This window comes from Pipistrellus kuhlii, unplaced genomic scaffold (genome assembly GCF_014108245.1).
Source record: "Pipistrellus kuhlii isolate mPipKuh1 unplaced genomic scaffold, mPipKuh1.p scaffold_m20_p_11, whole genome shotgun sequence".
In the NCBI taxonomy this organism is placed as follows: Eukaryota; Metazoa; Chordata; class Mammalia; order Chiroptera; family Vespertilionidae; genus Pipistrellus; species Pipistrellus kuhlii.
This window is the reverse complement of record NW_023425416.1, coordinates 16,365,591-16,388,903: the sequence shown is the minus strand read 5'-3', so window position 1 is coordinate 16,388,903 and position 23,313 is coordinate 16,365,591. Positions and strand designations below refer to the sequence as shown.

The following is a 23,313-nucleotide window of genomic DNA, read 5'->3' as shown; positions in this document are numbered from 1 at the left end:
TGTTTGTGATAAAAATAGTACCTGTTGTGAAGATCAAATACACTTTTCATCTGTGTCCATTCAGCCCAGGACCTGCCAGGTTGTTGGGTCACATGGGGTTGAATGTCTGTGAATCTAACCTGAAACTTCCTCCAGCTCAAGCCAGGAGAGCTCCCAAGAGATCTGACTGGGGAAAAAGAATAAATTGGGTTCAAATTCTAACTAAGCTTCTTGGTGGCTGTGTGACCTTGCATAGGCCACTTACCCTCTCTGATCCTTGTTTTTCCCACTTCTGAGAAATGGAGATGGTCTCAGCTCCCACCTCAGAGGTTTAAAGAGATGACACATGAACTATATTTAGACCCCTTAATAGCATTCATCGTCCCCAACTCTAGCATCTTATGGCCAGTTCCCTCACACCAATGAAGGAGACTGCCCAGCAGAGGTCTTGCTGGGAGCCATGTCCTCTCCCTCTTGCTAGCCACACTCATTCCCATGCAGCAGCTGCCATACCCATGGGCTGTGACAGAAGAGAGAAGTCTGACAGTCTGTCTGTCTGTCACAGGCCCTGGGCAACGCTGGCCCAGAGCTGTGGTGGGTGGGACTGGAAGGGAGCTATTGATCCTTGTGAAGGGTTGACAGGAAACAGGACTCCCGGGTTTGCAGCTCACTCTTCCATCTTCCTTACTGGGATATGCGAAGTTCCTGGCAGTGGGAACTGTGGGTGGTGGAGAATCGTGTCCCTCTGTGGAGGCCACTTTGTCTTCTGGATCCTGGGGTATGGTTGGGAGGGTAGGCATGGGTAGGGGAGGCAGCGCAGCCAGCAGGGCCGGACTGAGGGTACCAGGGCTGCCAGTGGGTGAGTTATTTTAGGGAAAACCAAAACAGGGCCTTCTTTTTTAAAAAATATATTTTATTGATTTTTTTACAGAGAGGAAGGAAGAGGGATAGAGAGAAACATCAATCAGCTGCCTCCTGCACACTCCCTACTGGGGATGTGCCCAAAACCAAGGTACATGTCCTTGATCAGTATCGAACCTGGGACCTTTCAGTCCGCAGGCCGACGCTCTATCCACTGAGCCAAACCGGTTTTGGCCAGGGCCTTTCTTTGAGTGAGTGGGCTCTGGGCCGCCCTCTGTCCCCGTTGTGAGAAGCCAGGCCTAGCTCTCTAACACGGGGAGAGTGGTGAGCAAGTGCAGGAGGGTGCATCGGGGTAGGGGCATTTGCAGAGCTTCTCAGTCTCTCTTACTCAACCCTGACTCTGGGGCTCATTTCTCACAGGCAACCTGCAGGGAGGGCCCTCTCTCCTGATGGGACCCTCCTGCTCTGTGCCTGTCCAGACTAGGCAGAGACCATCCCTTCTTGGCGCTCCCTCTCCTCTTATCCATGCATATAAGGCTGGGACTGTCTTGGGTGGCAAACAGGCATCCTGTATGATGGTGTCCCTGGGGACGGAGCAGAGGCTGGCGAGGCCCAGTGACACCAGTATCTTCTCCTAGGAGCTCTGGCTGGGACATTGCCCCGAGAAGCAGCATGGAATCGGCTAAGAAAGAAAGCTTCTGCTCAGGAAGTAGCTCTAAGAAATGCAATATTACTGAGGTCTCACGGTACAGTGTGAGGAAGACGCCTGCCAGCCTAGAGAAGAACCTGAGAAAGAATTTTCTGGGACCAGATTCTGAGCTGGAGAATCCTCCAACCCCTGAGCTCCAGTCCCCAGGTGCAGCCTGGCCGGTAGTCCCGCCCACACTCCCGGATTTGGAGCAGCTCCAGAAATTGCCCCTGGCGAGCTCTGGTAAGCAGTACCCACTAATGAAGCAGCGTGGATTCTACTCTGATGTCCTCAGCCCTGGATCCTTAGATGAACTTGGGGTGAGTGTGGCCGCCATCTCCTACCAAAACTGAGCCCTCCTTATGGGTTCCATTTGCCCATCCTTTTTCCCTTCCTTCCATCTATTCATCCACCCATCCACCCACCCACCCATCAGTTCATTTGTTTACTTATCCATCCACCTGTCGATCCATCCATCTATTAACTTGTCCATTCATCCGCCCACCCTTCCTTCTGTCCTCCTGACTATCCACCTGTCCACCTATATATACTCATTCAACAATTCATTACTGAGTACCTGCTGTGTGACAGGCCCTGGACTGAGCACTGGATGCAGTACAGATGAGAGATAATGTCTCTATTGTCATGGGGCAATGGCTTTGGTGGAGAAGTTATGACTCCCCAGCTCTGGTTTGGGAGGGGTCCTTGGATGAGGTTGCATACTGCTGAGATCTAAGAGATAAGATGATGTCTGAGTGGGGGGACAGTTCCCAGGCAGAAGGTACAAAGGCTTAGGGTCCCTGACAGAGCTCATGGCCCATGTGGAGGAAAGTACACAGTGAGAGAAGACATAGAGGTTTGGGGCAGGGAGAGGACAAAGAGGGGGTTCACTGAGCCATTCAGGCAGCAGACAGTGTTAGGAAGGTTTTAGGCGGGGGAGGGGCCAAGAGAGATAGGACAAGGACCCACTGACACCCACTGTCTGGAGATGGGAGATCCACACAGATCCTGCTGGCCTTGCACACCTCTGCCTTGTGCTCAGTTCCAGGACCTACACCAGGAATGCTCTCGGAGGGAGGAGTGCCAGACCGGAAGGGGTAGGGCCCACTGCAGCCTCGAATGGGGAATTGTACTAACTCTCAGGTCCTGCCCCATTCCCTTTCCCCTGTGGTGCTCCCCAGTGGACTCCAGGGAGACACCTGGCCTTGGGGTCCCTTCCCAGGTCCTACCTGTCCCCGGGATGTTTATGCCCCCTTGGGGTTTGCTTCTAGGAAGTATGCTGTGGCCCTTACATGAACCAGAACCTCTTACGGCAGGCCGACCTTGACAAGTTCACCCCAAGAGGTCAGTGCCCTGGAGGGCTGGGTGGGCGAGTGAGGTTAGAAGCAGGGCCTCTAGCTTCAGTGAGACCCTGGCTGATGGTGTCCTCTAATGTAAAATGGGGATAACAAGGGATGAGGTGCTTTGCAAGGGCCCTGCTCACTGAACTGGGTGCTGAGTGAGCTGCTTTATCACACTCTCTCAGAGCTGTAACGCGGGTACCGCGTGGAGGGAGTGGGTGCTGAGGGCCGGGGCTCCTGTTCCCTCTTCCCAGCTGGGGTGGCAGGGCTCTTACATGTGCCTTTTCTGCCTCCCCTGGGATGGGGCTTGGGGAAGGCCAGGACTGTGTCTGAGCTGTTCCCTGCTAGGGCCTCAGTACCTTGAACAGAGCCTGGCACAGGAGCTGTTTGCTGAGAGAGGACATAAGGACTCTGTCCTGTGTCTGTGGTGAGTCTGGTAAGGACCGGAAGGGGGGCAGTCCCAGTGGTGGAGGGAAGAAAAGGCAGTGAGCAGGGTGGGTCCTGAGTGGCGGTGAGGAGTGTCCTGCTGGCAGACAGGACAGCCCTTCATCAGGCACAGATGTCCCACGGTCCTAGCTGTCTACCCCTGCTCTCCAAGCCCAGCAGAGACCTGGCTCTTCGTTGGTGCCACTCAGATTAATCCTGCCAGGACCCACGGGTCTCGTGGCATCTATGAACCCCCAAAGTGGCAGAGGAAACATCATATGTGTGCATTCTGTGATCTGAGGATCCAGCCTGTTGTGTTCAACAGTCTCACAAGTACATGTGGCCCAGGAAATGGTTACAAACCACAGATGTAAGAGCTGTGAGGGTGCTGGGAATGGTGCTGCCACCATCCAAGGTAGGGAAGGTGGGGTGGTCAGCAGCTCTGATGAAATGCCACAGGGTGGTGTCAGTCAGGGTTCTGGGCAGCCAGCAGGAGAAGTCCTCTGTGCTGCCAGCAGGCTGGTCCAGGCTGCAGGGGCCAGAGGCCCGGCCTTGCTTCCTCGCCCTGGCTCCGTCTTGGCCCTGAGATTCAGGGCAGGCCCAGCAGCCCATGTTCTGGCAGTGAAATGGTGTCATAGACCCACAGGCTCAAGAACAGATGACCAGGGGTCTGAAAACTGCCTTCTTGGCCAGACCTTGTGCTGCGAGGTTTCCTGAGCACTTGGCAGTTCTGGTGAAAGAACGGGCTCAGCTGAGCCTCTGGAGGCTTTTGTGGGGCCCCAGAGAGAGGGGGAGGCACAAGGAGAGTCAGAGGCCCCCAGGAGATGGAGGTGGGCCATCACTGAACTGTCCTGAGCCCCTGCAGCCCCTGAGTCTCTGAAGCATCTTCCCACGCCTCATTCCCCAGCGCCACGGTCTGTTTTCCTGGAACTTTCCATTTAACAGCCCGAACCATGAGCAACACCTCAGCACCAGGCAAGCTGGAATGGCCACCCTACCAATAAGTCTCTCTACCAGCTCCCCCAGATGTGGCACAACGCCTCTGTCTGGCCTGGTGTCTAAGGAGAGGTGTCCATTGTGTGACTAGAAGGTGCCCAGGGCCCAGTGGTGGTGCCTCTGCCCTAGGGCCGCCAGTTGCCCTGAGTTTAAAACGGTCCCAGGGAGTGGCTGGATTCAGACTGATATCCTTTGGGTGAGGGAAGGGGAGGAGGGCGGGGATAGCCGGAACCCATCCCAGATGTGCAGGGAGCTATGCCTTTGCTTCCTGTCCAGTTGTAGTCCTCACGGGAGGTTTGGTTCAGCATCTGGCCTGAGTAAAGGCCACTGGTGCCGGGGTCGTGGGCAGCGTGGAAGGGAAAGATGGAGCATGCTGGCTCTGGACAAGGAGGGCAGGACCAAGCAGACCTTCGGGAGGCTTCGTCCCTCAGGCTGGCACTCCCTTGGGTGCCTGGCACCATGTCTGGCTTCTCCCACCACTGCCCCGCCATAGGCTAACATACACACCATGTCCCAGAGTAGTGTGGATGCCTCATGCCTGCCTAGTGCTTTGCTTTTTTTTTGGGGGGGGGGGGGGTTGGGCTCCAGCCTGAGTCTCTGCAGCTCCTGGTGCCCCCCCCCCCCCCTTGCAGTCAGCACCTTTGAGCTTCCTGAGGACTTTGAGGAGCGCCTGAAGTGGGAGCGCATCGGCGCCACCACCGAGGTGCTCACCCAGGCCGACTTCCCGCTGCATGCCTACGAGCCCAAGGTGCAGGTGCCCTTCCTGGTGCTGCCAGGCCAGTGCCCACGCAAGATTGAGATTGAGAGGTATGGCTGGTGGGCTGTGGAGGGCCTGCCCTCTGGGAGGCTGTGTCCCCACAACTTGGGGTGAGGGACAGCGGGCAATTCAGTGACCCTTCCCACAGAGGTCACTAACATGAGTCTGGGAGCAAGTTTTCACATCAAAGCCTCTAGCCTTTGGTCTTTTAATAGGAGCAGAGTGCTTTCCTTGCTGTGGAGTCGGGGAGGGTGACATTTGGGTCAATGTGGTAGAACTGCAGGCAGGACAGAAGGGCAGTTGGGATCCAGTATACCAGCCCAGTCCTTGCCTGCTTCCTGATGCGTCTCAGGGGGGCAGAGGGCTCTGGAGAGGTCCCTGGGCCACATCCCTGCCACCTCGATCCTATGGGCTTTGGCTGACATTCACTCTGTTCACACAAGCCATCGTGAGATTTCCCTCGTCTTCCTCCGCCAGGCGGAAGCGGCTGTACCTGAGCCTGGACATTGAGCAGTTGCTGGCCGATGAGGGCATCGACTCCGACAAGCTCATGCCCAGGCACCCAGACCTCTACCACCCGCAGACCATCGAGCAGGGCAACGACCCGCTCTTCCCCATTTATCTCCCCCTGAAGGTGAGCCCAGCTTCCACGGAGGACTGGTCGTCAGGGGGTTGGGGTGCAGGACCTTAGTTGAGGGGTCAAACCAGAAAGCGGACCCCATGGCAATCACAAGTACTTGTCAATCATGGCAACTGCATCATGGAGTTCCCTAGGGGTCTCAAGCATTCCGGGCTGGGACAGAGGCGCCCGAGGACTCATGGGATGCTGCTTCTCCACTTCTTCCCTGGGAGCCTAGGCAGCCTGTAGGCCTGCTCCTGCCGACCCCGCCCCCCCCCCAGGCACCACGAAGCAGCCCAGCTGGACTGTGGGATAGGTACAGGCCTCCCTGACACCGTTCTAAGCTCACTGAGATGGGGAGATGGAGTGGAGGACATCATTGCAGCCCCTTTGGGGTACCGATGGGGAAACTGAGCCCAGGGAGAAGAAGGAGGGAAGATAACAGCCCTGGCTTTTACCCGCCTCCCCATCCTTCCTCGCCATGGCCCTGAGGTCTCTCGGGGAGGCAGAGCTGAATCCAGTTGCACATCGCCTGCTAAGGGTGGCCTGACAACCCTGACTCCCATCATTTCCAAGTCTGGGTGGGGTGCTCAGGAAAACCCAAAGGCCACCTCTTGCCTCGGACCTGAGCTGTGTGATCCTGAGCAGTAGGAGGGATCCCCCTGGGAGTCCCCAGGTACCCTTCTGCCTGAACCTCCGGATGGTTCAGTTTGACAAGGATCCAGGTCCCATGGACAGAACTCATGGGCCCTGTGGACAGCAGAGGAGGTGCTCAGCTCTCTGGTCCCCAGTCTGCAGCACCTACACCTGGAGGAGCCTACGGAGGTGCCCCATCCTCTGCCCGCCCAGCCACCCAGGCCCCAGTGGGTGGAGCTGCCTTCTCCTGACATCTGCTGCTTTCTTCCAGGTGTTTGACAACGAGGAGTTTGACTGCCGGACTCCCAGCGAGTGGATCAACATGGGTTTGGAGCCAGGCTCTCAGGTCAGGAGACCAGTCCCAGGAAAAGCCCTCCTGCCCACTGATGACGTCCTGGGGCACGGTGAGCAGGGCCAGCCTGGGAGGGGGCAGGACCCTGGATGGGCTGCCCTGGGACCTGGGAGCCCTGGGAGGTGAGGACCCCACCTTTTTAGACCTCCCAGATGGCATTCAGGCCCAGGGGATGGCTACACAAAGGCCAGAAATGCAGGGACCAGGGGTGACATCGGTGGAGGGCTGGGGAAGGGACTGCTGGATGGTGTCTAGAGTTAAAAACAAAACAACTTTGACTTCATGGTAATAAAAAATGTACGTCTGTTAGAGATGTACAAGTGTGAATAGGGGCACAGTTTGAACCCTTTCATCCCACCACCCAGAATTCACCATTGCTCCGGCTCAGATTGTGGCCTCTCAGCCTTCACCTCTACATGAATAATGCACACACTCACACACTTGCAAACTCTCAGAGACATAATCACACACATTCACAAGCACACTATCCCATGCACCATTCCACACACAAACATGCAGTCACACTCATGCACATTTTTACATGCAGTCTCTCTCTCTCTCTCTCTCTCTCTCTCCTCTCTCTCTCTCTCTCTCTCTCTCTCTCTCTCTCTCCTCTCCTCTCCTCTCCTCTCCTCTCCTCTCCTCTCCTCTCCTCTCCTCTCCTCTCCTCTCCTCTCCTCTCCTCTCCTCTCCTCTCCTCTCTCTCTCTCTCTCCTCTCTCTCTCTCTCTCTCTCTCTCTCTCTCTCTCCTCTCTCTCTCTCCTCTCTCTCTCTTCTCTCTCCTCTCTCTCCTCTCTCTCCTCTCTCTCCTCTCCTCTCTCTCTCTCTCACACACACACACACACTTGCAACTACTATCGCACCCCTCCCCCGCCCCACATACCTACACTGCTGCCCAGGTTTGCTCAGCCTTATCTGTGTTGGCATGTCCTTTGGAGCGGGGTCTGCCTGGGGGCTGGGAGGCTCTCTCCAGCCGGCTGCTGCTGGGAACAGTGCCAGGGTGAGCTTCCTCGGCCACCCCCCGCCCTGTGTGGCTGGCTCTGTGCAGGCATCTTGGAAGGTCTGGGTCATGTGGTTGGAGTTTGGAGGTGGCCATGCCCCTATGCGAGGCTGAGGGTCACTCTGCTTCCTGCCAGTGGCTGGACCAGCCACCATGGAGCACAGGAGGGGGCCGGGTGCAGGTAGGCGTGCAAGAGCCATGTTAGTTTTCAGGCTGCTCCGCGTCCAGGGGGCCCTCAGTGAGTCCGTTAAGCATGCTGTTAACTTTATGTTTCAATTTAAAATCAGGTTAATGCTGGAATCAATTTCTCTGAACTAGACAAGAAGCCTAGAATGTTCCCTTTATTTTTTACTTAATTACAAAAATAATTTAACTCAACTGTTCCCAGATTGCCAATTCCTGGTAATAAAGCAGAAGGTTTGGGGCTGCATTAACCTGAAATGCACCAAGTAGCAGCCTCCCGGAATGATTCTGCTCCTGCCCCTCGGGGGCCTGGCCTTGAAGCTGGAGGAGGGCCGGCCGGGAGCGTCTCTGCCAGAGAGCTCGTTTTCCATGGGGCTTCTGGTGATGTCTTCTCCTCTGTGTTGAGCCAGGACAAGGTCAGCATTTTCAAAAAGAAAATGAACTTACGAAGAAAGGAAAACAAAAACAGAGCCAAAGCCTGGCTCGTGTGGCTCAGTGGTTGATTGTCGATCCATGAACCAGGAGACCCCAGTGTGATTCCTGGTCAGGGCATATGCCAGGGTTTCAGGCTTAATCCCCAAGGATGTGCAAGAAGCAGCCAATCAGTATTTCTTCTCATCGATGTTTCTATCGCTCTCTTCATCTCTCTCTAAAGTCAATAAAAACATATTTAAAAGGCACAAGCAGAACCACAGCCGGTGAGGTATTCCACAGCAACCTCCTGTACTCATCTAGCCAGCATCGGGCTCAGGGAGTGCTTTCCGTGAACGCCAGCCCTTCTTTCCTCAGTCCACTCTGTGTTGCCCACATTTGTTTTAAGCCGCTGTATTGAGGCCTTCTCTGCCAGGCACCATGCCATGTCTGTCTTAACTTCTATAAAAGGTGATTGAGCACCTACTATAAGTACCAGATTCCATTCTAGGTATAGGGACGCAGCTGTAATCAAAGCGGGACAACGGTCACTCCTGCCCTTGGGGCGCGGTGCTGGTGTGAGGAGGCTGACCAGCACCAGGAGAGGATGCTGCACTGTGTGACCTGAGCGCTCAGAGTGCCTGGGGCAAAGGCGCTGTTTTAGGCAGAGAGGCTTCTCCCAGGGAGAAACCACTTGAGCAGGGAACAAACCAGCAATAAGGTAACTCGAGTGAAGCCTGTTGACAGAGGGCGCAGCCAATACAGAGGCAGGAGCGAGCTCCAAAGTCTCAGGGAGAGCTAGACTCCAGGAGAGAAATGTGTGGGGTGCAGTGGCAGGAGGGGAGCTGCAGAAGCAGGCTTTCAGCCTGGAAGTGGAGGAAGGAGGCTCACCCAGACCCAATAGGCCCGAGGCCCCTTGAGGACATCACAGGGCAGCAGGCTTCTACTCCCCCTGAGGCTGTCCTGATAGGAGGGGCTCGGCTCAGCTGCCACAGGCAGCCTTGGGGGAGGGTGCAGGTTGCTTGCCCTTCCTCGGCCTATGGGGAGGGCATACGTCACCCGGACTTGGTCTGTTTAAAGGGGTCTAGCTCAGACATGATGACCTTTACAACCTGACCCTCTATAGGTCTGTTGCTATGGCTTTCCTGTCTCTCTCTCTGCCCCTTTGGGGACATGCTGAGCGCAAGGGCTGAGAGGCCTGCTCCATCTGGCTCCTCCTGCCGCCCGGGTTCTCCAGAGTCCAGCTCAGCTGGGAGGAAGCAAGGACTCCGCTCGGCTGGGGCCAGAGGGGGCCTTCCTGTGGGAGGGAGGCCGGACTAGTGACCTCTGAGACCTGTTTCCAGCCCCTGCTGCTCACACTCAGAGGCCCCTCACCCCGTGCAGGGAACACTGGTGGGTTCCCATCCTATTTCAGAGGACCCCAAAAGTCAGGAGCTGAAGTACAAATGGTGCAGTGTTGGTGTCCTGGACTACGACAAGGACAAGAACCTGTACCTGGTGCACAAGACAGACGAGAACGGCTTGGTGCGAGATGAGATGGGGCAGCCCATCGTGAACGGAGGGGTCACTGCTGAAGGTACAAGCTTCCTGACCCTGACCCAGGCGGACCCCCAGCTCTGGTTGTGCCTGCCTCTGACTGAAGCCAACCCCCACCATGGGCACAGCCAGCTCTGGTTGGAATTCTCCCTCGCTCCGTTTGTCCTGTGGCTGTCTGTTCCTGACCAGTGAGATCAGAGGGCCCATCACTCAGAGACCCCAGGAAGGGCAAATGGCCATTATTTGATATGTGCCACCTTCAGCATGATGCTAAGAAGGAGCCCGAGGCCCTCCATTGGTGATGTCTGCCCTGGTGTGGCATCAAGGAGTGGGCATGTAACCAGCCACCCCTGTATAGTTCCTTGTTTGTGCAAAGCTCTTTACAGTTTGCAAAGCACTTTCACATCCATCCAAGACAACCTGGGAGGTGGGCAGGGCAGGGAGTGTCATCAGACCCATTTCACAGATGTGATGGGGATCAGAAAAGGGAACAACCTGCTTGGGGCTACCATGCAGCAGCCATGGAGCCAGGCTTCAGCCTGGTGTCCAGCCCAGAGGTCTGACAGAGTATTCTCTCCCCCCCACCCCCCCCACCCCACGCCTCGGTCTCAGGAAGGCCACCCCTCATGAGCTGCCAATACTGGGTGCCACGGATCCAGCTTCTCTTCTGTGCTGAGGACCCACGTGTGTTTACGCAGCGTGTGGTCGAGGCCAATGCCCTACGCAAGAACACGGAGGCGCTGCTGCTGTACAACCTCTATGTGGACTGCATGCCCTCCGAGGGCCAGCAGCTCCTCAACGAGCAGAGCATGAGCAAGATCAAGCAGTGGGCCATGAGCACGCCCCGGATGCGCAAAGGGCCCATGTGAGTCCCTGCCAGACCTTCCCCAAGCCCGAACATTGCCACCTCTAGGAAGCCTTCCTGTGGGGATCTAGTGCTGCCTGGGGGTAGTGCTCCCTTCATTCTTATCTGTTCAGGGCTATCTTGCCCACTGCACTATAGACTTTTATATATATAGTATATTGATTTCAGAGAGGAAGGGAGAGAGAGAGAGAGAAGCATCAATGATGAGAGAGAGTCAATGATTGGCTGCCATCTGTACATTCCCTAGTGGGGATCAAGCCCGCAACCTGGGCATGTGCCCTTGACCAGAATTGAACCCGGGACCCTTTGGTCCGCAGGCCGACACTATCCAGTCATCCAAACCGGCTAGGGAACCATGGACTTCTTGGACCCAAATAAATTCTTATTCATTTTCAGATCTCTTACTATCAATGTGGACTCATGGGTTCCTATTCAAAGGGTTATAATCTATTACTACCATTTTTTTTTATGCTCAAATTTTTCCAGATTTGGCCAGTGGTAGCCTCCTCAAGGTGATTCCAGTGTCCTTCTGATATATTCCTATTGTTGTGTGTTGTTGTTTTTTTTTTTTTAGCACGTTTTTACTTTATGGCACAGCAAGAAGTTCTGGACTCAACTTGTACTTTCCCAGACCTAGCCCCGAAATCAGCTATTTCTCCAAGGAGCTCTGGTTCCTTTTAGTGGGCAATGGTATTTAAAAGGCAAGATCTGGGTTATTAGCTCATTGCTACTGGAAAATCATTTCTTTTTATTTTTTATTTCTTTTTATTGATTTCAGAGAAGAAGGGAGAAGGAGAGATAGAAACATCAATGATGAGAGAGAATCATTGATCAGTTGCCTCCTGCATGCCCTCCACTGGGGAGTGAGCCTGTAACCCAGGCATGTGCTCTTGACCAGAACTGAACACAGGACCCTTCAGTCCACAGGCCAATGCTCTATCTATTGAGCCAAATCAGGTAGGGCTACAATATTTCTATTATATAAAACTTGCTGCCGAAACCGATTTGGCTCAGTGGTAGAGCATCGGTCTGCGGACTGAAAGGTCCCAGGTTCGATTCTGGTCAAGGGCATGTATTGGTACATTGGTTGCGGGCACATCCCCGGTAGGAGGTGTGCAAGAGGCAGTTGGTCGATGTTTCTCTCGTCGGCGTTTCTAGCTCTCTATCTCTCTCCCTTCCTCTCTGTAAAAACTCAATAAAATATATTTTAAAAAAATAAAAAATAAAATAAAATAAAAATAAAGTCAACATGAAATTAGCTTTAAAAAAAAAAAAAAAAAAACTTGCTGATGTTTTCTTTGTGACCTAATATATAATCGGTTTTTGTGAATATTCTATTTGTACTTGGGAAGGAACATAGTTCTAGTATTAGGGGATAAAATTATATCAATTATTAGGGTGTATTATACTCTAATAATATATATTATATATAATATACATAATATATATTTCATAAAAATATATAATATGTATTATATATTTTATACATTTTATATATTCCATAAAATCTACTTTATTGATTACTGTTATTTATGTCTTCTATATCTTCACTTACTTTTTGTCCACTGAGATAAAATGTTATATCATTATTATGAATTGCAGCTTTTAGCGTTAAAAAGTGTCCTTTATCAGGCCTACTGCTTTTTAACTTGAATTTTACTTTGTTTGATATCAGAATTATAATCTGGCTTTTTTTATTGTTTCCATCTTTCTGATGCATCTTTGTCCATCCCTCTATTTTTAGCCTTTCTGTTTTAGAGAGATCTTGTTATCAATATATTGGGTCTTTGTGAATCAAACTAAAAATATTTTTCTTGTAATAAGTGGTAGAGCTGATATGTTTAATCTCAATTATGTCATATTATTTAACACTAGAGGCCTGGTGCACAAATTATGTGCACCAGGGAGTGTGTTCCTCAGCCCAGCCTGCACTCTCTCCAATGTGGGACCCATTGAGGGATATCCGACTGCCTGTTTAGGCCTGATCCCAGTAGGATAGGGCCTAACTAGGCAGTCAGACATCCCTTTCACAATCCAGGTCTGCTGGCTCCCAACTGCTTGCCTGCCTGCCTTCCTGATTGCCCCTAACTGCTTTTGCCTGCCAGTCTGACCACTCCCTAACCACTGCCCTGCCAGCCTGATTGATACATAACTATTCCCCTGCTAGCCTGATTGCCCCTAACTGCCCTCCTCTGCAGGCCTGGTCACCCTAACTCCCCTCCCCTGAAGGCCTGGTCACCCCTAACTGCCCTCCCCTGCTAGCCTGATTGCCCCTAACTGCCCTCCCTTGCAGGCCTGGTCCCTCCCAACTGCCCTCCCCTGCTGGCCATCTTGTGTCCACATGGGGGCATCCATTTTGTGTGTTGGAGTGATAGTCAATTTGCATTTTACTCCTTTATTAGATAGGATTATAGTTATTACTAGAGGCCTGATGCACAAAACTCATGCAAGAGTAGGCCTTCTTTCCCCCAGCTGCCAGCACCAGCTTCCCTCTGGCACCCGGGAGCTGGGCTTTGCTAGCAGCTCCAGCCTCATCCAGAAGGTCATCTGGAAGGATGTCTGGAAGGAAGTCTGGTTTAATTAGCATATTACACTTTTATTATTATAGATGCTGTGTTTCTCTCAGGGGTCTTCAAACTACGGCCCGCGGGCCACATTCGGCCCGCAGAGGAGTCTGATCCGGCCCGCCAGGTTTTTTGGGCAGTGAGCGCAGCCGAGGTGTTACAGTAGGAATTAGTAGTTCATATAGTCCGGCCCTCCAGCTCTCTGAGGGACCGTGATCTGGCCCCCACTTTAAAAAGTTTGAGGACGCCTGCTCTACATGATGTATTTTCTTTGTTCTTGTACTTTAAAAATTCATTTTGGTATTTAGGAAAGTTTGTACTTTCATTTTAGTGGATTCTTTTGTACTTATCCTCTTTATAATGCCTGTAAACCCCTGCTTTCCTACTTAACCTTTTAATATCCAGTTTTTCAGTTTTTAATGGTATTCCTAACTCTCTTCTATTTCCTATGCAACAATCCTCAATCTCATCTGCTTTCTCCTTCCATTTTTAGTTGCTTTTTTTACTGAATATTTTAACATATTTTTCATGATATTTTTTCAGTCTCATCTGTATCTTTGTGTTCGCCTCAAGTCTACAATTAAGTATATTAAGCATATTAGTCTTCTTTCCTGACGTTTTCCCTATCATTTCATAGGGGAGAAAGAAAGTCCTTCTATTCCTTCAGCTTAAAACATTCAGTATGCGAAGGTCCATATTTTGGGGTAATGTGTCTGGAACCCCATTAGTCTCTTGGTTGGGTTCAGCTCCTCTTCCGTTATATTCTTATAAAGGCTCAAGAGTATAGCGTTCTAGAGTTCTTGCATGTTTAAAACTTGAAGGACAACCTGACTGAATATAAAATTCTTGGTTCACACTTTTATTCCTAGAGGGTTTTGTTTGTTTGTTTGTTATTCTCATTGGAAGATATTTCTTTCCATTTATTGATTTTTAGAGAGAGTTGGAAGGGAAGGGGTGAGACATAGAGAGAGAAACATCTATGTGAGAGAGACACATCAGTTACCTGCATGCACCCTGAACAAAACCGAACCCGGGACCCTTCAGTCCGTGGCTGATGCTCTATCCACTGAGCAAAACTGGCTAGGATTTGTTTAGTTTTAATGATTGTCTCGCTTTGTATGTTGCTTTTGGAAAGCCTGATACCAGTCCAACGCCCCATCCCTTGTAAGCTATTTGATTATTTTGCTTGAAGTCCTTGAGGATTTTTTTAATCTTTAAAGCCCAATCATTTTACTACAGTATGCCTCAGAGTTGATCATTCTGGGTCAGTTTTCCCAAATACACAATGGGCCTTTTAAACACAGAAATTCAGATATTCTTTTATTTCTGGAAATTCCTTTTGAATTACAGGTGTGTGTGTTTTCCAGAGCCGGAAGTTTTTGTTCTTTTTAGACAAAGAATCAATAGATTTGTGAAGAATGGAGGAAGAGAGGGGTTGGTTTAGGGTGGGGTGGGGCGTCCCTGGAGAAGAAGTAACTAGGAAGATAGGGGCTAGTTTGACAAGGGTTGTTGGTATGTATGGACGAATGGCTCAGCAGCCCAAAATTCTCCAGCTGTCTACCAACTGCACGCCTCCTCCTTCTCCTGAATATTGGTTTTAAATATTAGTTTTGTCCTATTGTTTTATTTTTCTTCATCAGAGATTCCATTATATCTATCTATCTACCTCTCTGTCTTGCTGCTTCTTTGCCAATTTCTAATTCAACCATTTTCTGACCCCTTTTAGTTCTTTTTCTTTTTTTTCTCTCTTTTTTTTAAATCAATCTTTATTGTTCATATTATTACAAAGGTTCCTCATTTCTTCCCCCCTCTACCAGGTTCCCACCCCACCCTCCGTCCCCTCCCCATCCCCCATTGTCCTCATCCATAGGTGCACAGTTTATGTTCAGTCTCTTCCTCCCTCCCTTTCCCTGATAGTAAATCCCTTTTCAGATAGTAAATCAGTTACTTAGCATTTTCTCATATCAATAATACCTCCACATGCCCAATGATACACTTCACACAAAAGACATTTCCAAATAGGTCAACCAGCCTCATCCAGGCCCCACCCAAGGTACTCACAGATCAATACCCCAGCGCTATACTAACTCAACACATCCAGATCTAAGCCTTCATCACTTGATTCAGCAGACCCTCAAGTTTCCGCAAAAGTTTCCAGCCATGTCTGAGAGGCAGCTGTGGGGCAGGGGCAGGCGAGGAGCGATCTGTTCCGGGCCTGGCTGCTCCGGGCCTGGCCTCTGTTGCTCTGGTTCGTTCCACAACCAGCTGCTCCGGGTCTGGTCACTGCCACTCCCGACCTAGTTGCTCTGGACTTGGCTGCTGCTGCTCCGGGCCTGGCTGCACCCGGCCCAGCTGCTCTGGACCTGGTTGCTCTGGGCCCGGCCGCTCCGGGCCTGGTCACTCCCAGCCTGGCAGCTGCTGCTCTGGGCCTGGCCGCACCCGACCCGGCTGCTCCAGGCCTGGCCGCTCCCAGCTTGGCAGCCGCTGCTCTGGGCCTGGCCACTCCCAGCCTGGCAGCTGCTGCTCCGGGCCTGGCCGCACCCGACCCGGCTGCTCCGGGTCTGGCCGCTCCCAGCCTGGCAGATGCTGCTCCGGGTCTGGCCGCTCCCAGCCTGGCAGCTGCTGCTCCGGGTCTGGCCGCTCCCAGCCTGGCAGCTGCTGCTCAGGGCCTGGCCGCTCCAGACCCGGCTGCTCCGGAGTTCTTTTTCTTTATCATTTTTATTCTCTTGGTTATATTCCTGCCTTTCTTTAATGTACTTTATTACATTTTTTAATTGACTATGATTACATTTATTTATTTGGCTCTCTTCTTCCTTGGGCACCTTGTAATTTAACCTTCCTTCCTGAGAAAATTTTGTTTCTTCCATTTATTTTATTTTCAGTCAAATATCTTTTCTTCCCATTTTTTTATTTCTGTGTTGTGTTTTTGAGTCTGATTTAAGGTGTTTTGTTCATGTGCCCAAATACTTTTTGAAGATGTTTAGTTCAGTTTGAAGAGCTGTGTTAGTTTTCTCCGTTTGTTTGTTTGTTTGTTTGTTTGTTTGTTTAAGGAGTGCATGAGACTTTTCATCAGTTAAAGTCTTCTCTCTCTTTTTCTTATAGTAACTTCAAAAATTGTACTTCACTTTCACCTACTCACTTCAATGGATTTGGGATGTTTTACAACAGAATAAGGTTGCCCTCTGCTGTTAGTGTAACAAACTAGTTTTCTGTTTTTTAATGGATAGCTGTGCGTGTGTGTGTGTGTGTGTGTGTGTGTGTGTAAGAAGAATTGTGTGTCCTCCAAAATTGTGTGTCCTCCAAGTTTTCTTTTTGTTCTCTTATCTTTTAGGACTCAAATTTTTCACTTTTACTTTTTCCCCAGTCACTGTCCAATCTCCAAATGACTCCTCTCTCCTGTCACCTTCCTCCTCATGATTCTGAGAAGCTACGCTGAATGCATGCAGTCAGTTTCTTCCTTATGCCTTTCCAGGACTCTTGCTCAGTATATTTGCAGGTGGGGATGGGCTTGCTCTTTCTGGCAGGACTTTAGATCAATCTTAGGGCTACCACCACTCCCTCTTTCACAGTTTCCTCAGTCTTCCCTTGTTCTCCAGGAAGGCTTGAAGCAGGAGTTGATGTTTATTTTTCTACTTCAAAATAATGTGAAGTTTGAGCCTTCTCTCTATTCTATTTATGCTAAAAGTGTTATTTGTTCTTGCTTTTCTTTTTTCTTTATAATGTATGTATGTATGTGTGTGTGTGTGTGTGTGTATGTATGTATGTATGTATGTGTTTTTGAGCATGTGCTGGGCGAGTTGAATTGATGTAGCCACTATTACCTTCGTTGCCCAGAATCCCATTTCTTCAGTTTTAGGTATTTTAGAACATTTACATAATAAAGATGCTGGGCTCAGATTGGTTTAGACATCAGGGAAATACACTAGTACACTACTTTAGTTGTAATAAGTAATCTGATGCAGGCGGCCTCAGGCTCGGTGTGTGGGGCTCAGCATGCCTCCAGTGCATGCTGGCTTCATCTCCAGGCTGGATGGCAGCAGCTGTTTCTGAAGCACAGGCTCAGGGTCCATTAAGTCCTGCCACAGGTCAGAGTCCCTGGAAGCAAAGTCTGATTCGTGGATTCTTGTGTAAGTGATTGATTTGTTGATGAAGTCCTCTCAGGAGAAATCTGTAGGGGAGAGAAGGATATGGTAGAGGAAGCAATGAGGCAAAGATGTGGATTTAGGACGATGCTAGCCTCTGATCACCTGGGGAACTCTAAAGCATGAATGCCACCACAGGATTTATCCTGAGGGAGACAGGATAAGGGGGCTTGGTTTTTTGTGTTTGCCTCAGTTATTGGTCATTGGAGGAAGGAAGCAGCGCTTGAGCTGGGTCTGCTGGACTGGGCAGCAGAGAAGCGCAGGAGAGCTGCAGGCCAAGGACTGGTGAAGGAGGTACCTGGCCAACAGGAGGGCTTCTGGATGTCATGAGCCACCTCTCACCATAGCCTTACCTGCTTGTCATATGGGGCTCTGAGCCATGGACATGCTTTCATTTGTTTCTTTTGTTTGTTTGTTTATTCTGTTGAAAGTATTATATAAGTCTCCTTTTTCCCCCATTGATCTCTCCCACCTGCTCCTGCACCACCACCACCACCACCACCACCCCCAGCACAGCCCCTCACCCCTATACTGTCTGTGTCCCTTGATTTTGCTTATATGCATGCATACAAGTTCTTTGGTTGATTTCTCCCCCATCCTCCTCCCCAAACGTCCCTTGCCTTCCTCTGAGGTTTGGCAGTCTGTTTGGTGCCTCTAGTCTTTGGATGATTCATTTCTTTATGTGTGCACTCAACACCTGCGTACTGGGAACCCTTTGATACAAAGCCCTGTTGAAGGCTCTGCAGAAATGACCATAAGCTGGACCCCATGCACACACTATTCCTCGTCCTGTGCTTATTGACCAGAGGGGACCAAGAATGTCAAGGCTAGGGGAGCACTGTGGGAGCATATATGGGGCCTTCCTTCACCCAAAGAGGACAAAGATGCCCAGGACAGAAACCCCCAGGGAGGAGCAAGGCTGCTCAAGTGGAGTTGGGTCTGGATCTATCAGGTGTGGCTGCCAGAGGGAACCGCGTATGCAGAAGCTCAAAGATATGTGAGAGCTTGGTACCTCTATGAACTCAGGGGCTGCCTGGGGGTGGACTAGGTGGGCACAGGGAGTGGATTAGAATGGGCAGGGGTGAGGGTGAGGGGACTAGACAGGGAGGGTGGCCTGCACTAGATGATTTTGAGAAGTGAGAAGTGAGAAGCAAACTGGGCAGAGGCAGGGACTGATGTGAGGGTGGGAATGTCATGAAAGAGGCAGCTGACAAGGGTAATGAGGTCAGTGGCCAGGGGTCTAGGTGGGAGGTGCGTCCATCCATGCCAGAGGAAACACCAAACCCATGTCCCCAGGCCCATTCCAGGGTAGGTGACAGCGTGTGTGGAGCCCCCTGACCCCTCTCTCGGTCCCCATGGACAGGGTTCTGGAGCAGCTCAGCAGTCTAGCCAGAGAAGTGAACCTAGACTATGAGCGCAGCATGAACAAGATCAACTTTGACCAAATTGTCTCCTCCAAGCCCGAAACGTTCTCCTACGTGACCCTGCCTAAGAAGGAAGAGGAGAAGGTGCCCGCGCAAGGTGAGGGCATTAGGCAAAGGAGGACGTTAGGTCCCCCCAAGTCCTCCTGGCTTTGAGCTCCCCAATCTCTGCGAACTTCTTTCCCTGGGGTCCATCTTCTGCATGTATAAAGGGCCCGGGAAGCTGGGGAGGGCATGGACAGTGGGCATTCCAAGTGTCCTGGTTGCCCACATCCTTTCTTGCTATCCCAGGGTAGGCCCAGATGGACATCAGGGGTTGTGTGCAGAGTGGGCAGGAGTGGATGGGGAGAGGGTTCACAGTTCTCACCCACTTCAGAAGGTCTGTGACCCAGAGGGGCTCCACACCCAAGAGCAGGCACCTCATTGCGGGGCCCCAGGGCCCCTCTAACAGACCGTGGAAAGAGCGGTTCTGGGGACATGTGTGCCTCTTCCAGGGAGGAGGCAGGAGCTATGTCCCTCTAGATCTGTCCTGACCCCGGGTGTGTCCTAGGCCCATCTGACACTGGTCTTTGGCCCCCACCCCTTCCCTCCAGGGCTGGTGAGTGTCCCCAAGTACCCCTTCCGGGAGCAGAAGGGGGACTTCACCTTTGCGTCCTTGCTCACGCGGCCGGAGGTCATCACAGCCCTTAGCAAGGTGCGGGCTGAGTGCAACAAGGTGATCTCCATGTCCCTGTTCCACTCGAGCCTCTCTAAGTACAGCCGCCTGGAGGAGTTCGAGCAGATCCAGTCACAGACCTTCGCTCAGGTACGTGGGCACCCAGGGCACACGAGCCAGTGGTGAGGCTGAGAGCTCTGCTCTCCTACAAACCAGGCCTCGCCTCTTCCTGCACCTCTGCTAGGCTGGGGTGGGTGCCAAGGGGGGTGGCTCACCCTGAAGAGAAAAGGAGAGCCAGTCACTTTCTATCCTGACCCTAGTGGCCTCTGAAGCAAAAGCAGGAATGCCATGCACCCTGTGTCTCCCTGAGGATCGGGTACCAGAGAGCAGGGGTTCCACCTCATGGGAGACCCTGCCAGATGGCCTGAAGGCTTCCTCTGTCTCTGTCCCTCTCTGCTCCATTCTATGTCTCTGCCTCATTTCTGGTGTCTGTCTCTCTCTCTCTCTCCCTTGGCTGGAAGGAAAGCCCTGCTTCGCTTCTCCTTTCTCCCTGCTTCCCCCAGAGCAGCCTGGTTCACAGGGTCACCGGAGGGTGTTGGTTGGCAGGGATTGTCAATAAGTTTGGCTTGGGGGAGATCCCTGTGTAGTCTGAGTCCTGAGGCCACTAGAGCACCCTGGTGCCTGGAGTCCCTGAGCATGGCAGCTGTGGCAGCGGTTCCCGAGGGTGGCCACATGACGCCACCTTTGGCCACTCCAGGTGCAGATGTTCCTCAAGGACAGCTGGATCAGCACGCTCAAGGTGGCCATGCGCAGCAGCCTGCGGGACATGAGCAAGGGCTGGTACAACCTCTACGAGAACAACTGGGAGGTGTACCTCATGTCAAAGCTGCGCAAGCTGATGGAGCTGATCAAGTACATGCTGCAGGACACACTGCGCTTCCTGGTGCAGGACTCGCTGAGCAGCTTCTCCCAGTTCATCAGTGACGCCTGCTGCAGCGTGCTGGACTGCACTGAAGACATGGAATGGGGCGAAGACTTCATCAACAGCCCCTATAGGTGGGCCCCCTGGGCCGAGGCTCCTGTTGACACCATAACTATTCCTTGCCAGGCCCCAGTGGCTAGGATGGTGGTACAAGGTGTGGGGACCAAGGGGACCAGTGTCAGGGTGCCCATCACTGCCAGGCCCTGGACAGCAGGGAGATCCTGGCTTCCACCCTGGTTGTTGGCTTCCGTCCTGGCTTGCATTTCTGTGTGACCTTCATTCTGGCTGCAGGGGGAGCAGACAAGGCTGACTCTGGTGTTCACTCCTAGGACCAAGGACCAAGCCCCAAGGGGAGCTGGCAGGAGTCAGGGTACACGGGATGATTGAAATGCCATCAGAAGTCCGGGTGGGTGGGTGGCAATCCAGAATGCAGAGCGGAGGCCCAGCTAGTATCCAGGTTTGAGACTTGTCATATGTAGTGAATATTGGGAGCCAAGGCTGGAGGCCCCCAGGGAGAGTGGGGACCCACAGTGCCCAGGGTGTGGCCAACCTGTCCTGATGAACTCCACACAGAGGGGCCTCCCCCTCCCTGGTGCACATGGAACTCTGAGTAAGTGGCCAGAGCCTATCTGGCTGGTCTGGGGCTTTCTCTCTCATAACTTGGAGGTTTCTGGGAGAAGGGAGGAGGCAAGTCTCATGCATGGAGAGCTCAAGAGCCACCATGGTGGCAGAAAGGGCAGAGGGCTGGGCCTTTTGCACTCAGGGCTCCTCAGGCCCCTGCCTATGGTCAGCCCGCCATTGCCCCACAGGCCTCGGAAGAATCCTCTGTTCATCGTGGACCTGGTGCTGGACAACTCAGGAGTGCACTACAGCACGCCGCTAGAGCAGTTCGAAACCGCTCTGCTCAACCTCTTCGACAAGGGCATCCTGGCCACCCACGCAGTGCCCCAGCTGGAGAAGGTACCCACAAGGCCCAGGCACCTGCTGCTCCGCTGATAGTGGCTACTGCAGCCCCAGGTGCTGCCCTGAGAGTTCAGCTTTATCCTGGGCCTCTCACCTGGCTGCAGGGTGCCCCGCCCTTTAACTCTTGAGTAGCTCATTTCATCCTCACCACGGCTGAGTTGGGAACCATCAACATCCATATTTTGTTGTGAGACTCAGGGAAGTTTAGACAAAGGTCACACAGCTGCTGTCAGACTTGTGATGCCAACTGGGCTCACTGGTCCACTTCTGCCACAGCCATGTCTGACCCAGATCCCACCTTCTTGACCCCACCCTGCTCCTGACCTCTCCCTTCAGCTAAGATGTGGACACGGACCAACCTCCACACTCTCGTCAGAAGTCCCCATTTCATTACCAGATCTGCACAGAGCCCAAGCCCTGGTCCACAGCCTCTGTAGCTCCAGTTCCCTCCTGTCTTCCTTGCTGGTCAGTCAGAGCCATCACTGACCTGGTTGTTCCATCTGTTTCTTTCCTTGCCAATGGGCTGAGTTAGGCACAGATGGAAAAAGACAGTGCCCCTTGGTGGAATCTATGGGGCTTTTGGTCTTGTATTGATCCACAGCCCTGCCCTGTCCCCACCCCACCATGCTCTATGTGTGCGGCCACACTCAGTCTTTGAATCACATTTCCAACTCCTCTGCCCACCTGCTCATGGCTCATCCAGTTCTGTGCCCCACCTCCACTCCACAGCTGGTGATGGAAGACATCTTCATCAGCGGTAACCCCCTGCTGGAGTCGGTGGGACTTCATGAGCCCCTGGTGGAGGAGCTGAGGGCCACCATCGCCAACGCTGTGCGCAAGGCCATGATCCCACTGCAGGCTTACGCCAAGAAGTACAGAAAGTACCTGGATCTGAACAACAATGACATCAGCACATTCCTCAAGTGCGTGTGTGCGTGTGTGCCTCTGAGTATGTCTGTGTGACCCCCACCCACACTCTCATCACCCTCTACCCCTTGTGTGCCCATTGTCCACAGGGACTACCAGACACGATCCCCGTCAGCTGAGCAGGTGCAGAAGGTGGTGCTCACCCACCTACAGGAGAAAGAGGTCCTGGACAGCTCGCTGCCCAGCAGCCTCATCATTGGGCCCTTCTACATAAATGTGGACAATGTCAAGCAGAGCCTGTCCAAGAAGCGCAAGGCCCTGGCCACTTCCATGCTGGACATCCTGGCCAAGAACCTGCACAAGGAAGTGGAAGACGTAAGTGTCCCCCCACCCGGGTCCAGCCCCAGTGACGCAGCAACACCTGTACCCTTGTGTCCAGGGTGAACTCCCACAAGCAAGATGTCTCCAGACAAGGTCAGGGGTGTCTGCAGACACCAGGCCAGAGGAAGGGCCTGGAAGCCATCCTGCCTTGACCCTGCCTGTCTGCAGAGAGCTGTCCCATGGGGGAGGGGGGCCAGGAAGGGTGTGCTGCTACCTCCTTCTCTAAGCTTGTAGAGAACTGGGAACTTCTCATGAAGAACACCCTGAGGTGGGTTGTTTCACAGAGCTGAGGATGTGTAAGTGCAGGCCTCAAAAGTCGCGGTGTGTGTGTGTGTGTGTGTGTAGGCTCAGCCCAGGAGGCTGGGAAAGGTGAAGTGTGCTTGGTGATGCTCTTGCCCCCCGCAAGGCTGCAGCTCCCCAGTGAGCCGGCTACAGGATGTGGTAGAATGGGAGCAATTTCCTATCTGGAAAAACTGGGGACCAGTAAGGGGGAGCAGGTCCCAGGGAAGGTAAGAAGGAGGCACCTAGCCTCCCTAGTGCTCTCCTCCCACCACCAGATCTGTGAGGAATTTCGCAGCATCAGCCGCAAGATCTATGAGAAGCCAAACAGCATAGAGGAGCTGGCTGAGCTTCGAGAGTGGATGAAGGGCATCCCTGAAAAGCTGGTGGTGCTGGAGGTGAGGCACACA

General features: G+C 52.5%; 1 protein-coding gene across 1 annotated transcript in view; it reads left to right on the top strand.

Moving 5' to 3' along the window:
• The first annotated feature begins 1,483 nt into the window (after nt 1-1,483).
• Nucleotides 1,484-23,313, top strand: part of DNAH1 (dynein axonemal heavy chain 1) — a 68,355-nt gene continuing 46,525 nt past the window's right edge. Inside the window, exons 1-14 of the mRNA XM_036430956.2 lie at nt 1,484-1,848; nt 2,800-2,872; nt 4,923-5,097; nt 5,525-5,681; nt 6,574-6,706; nt 9,663-9,824; nt 10,397-10,649; nt 18,719-18,876; nt 19,370-19,581; nt 20,189-20,487; nt 21,223-21,373; nt 22,106-22,299; nt 22,393-22,618; nt 23,182-23,301. Coding sequence (XP_036286849.2) covers nt 1,513-1,848; nt 2,800-2,872; nt 4,923-5,097; nt 5,525-5,681; nt 6,574-6,706; nt 9,663-9,824; nt 10,397-10,649; nt 18,719-18,876; nt 19,370-19,581; nt 20,189-20,487; nt 21,223-21,373; nt 22,106-22,299; nt 22,393-22,618; nt 23,182-23,301 — 2,649 coding nt within the window. The 5' untranslated portion in view covers nt 1,484-1,512. The remainder of the gene's footprint in view (nt 1,849-2,799; nt 2,873-4,922; nt 5,098-5,524; nt 5,682-6,573; nt 6,707-9,662; nt 9,825-10,396; nt 10,650-18,718; nt 18,877-19,369; nt 19,582-20,188; nt 20,488-21,222; nt 21,374-22,105; nt 22,300-22,392; nt 22,619-23,181; nt 23,302-23,313) is intronic.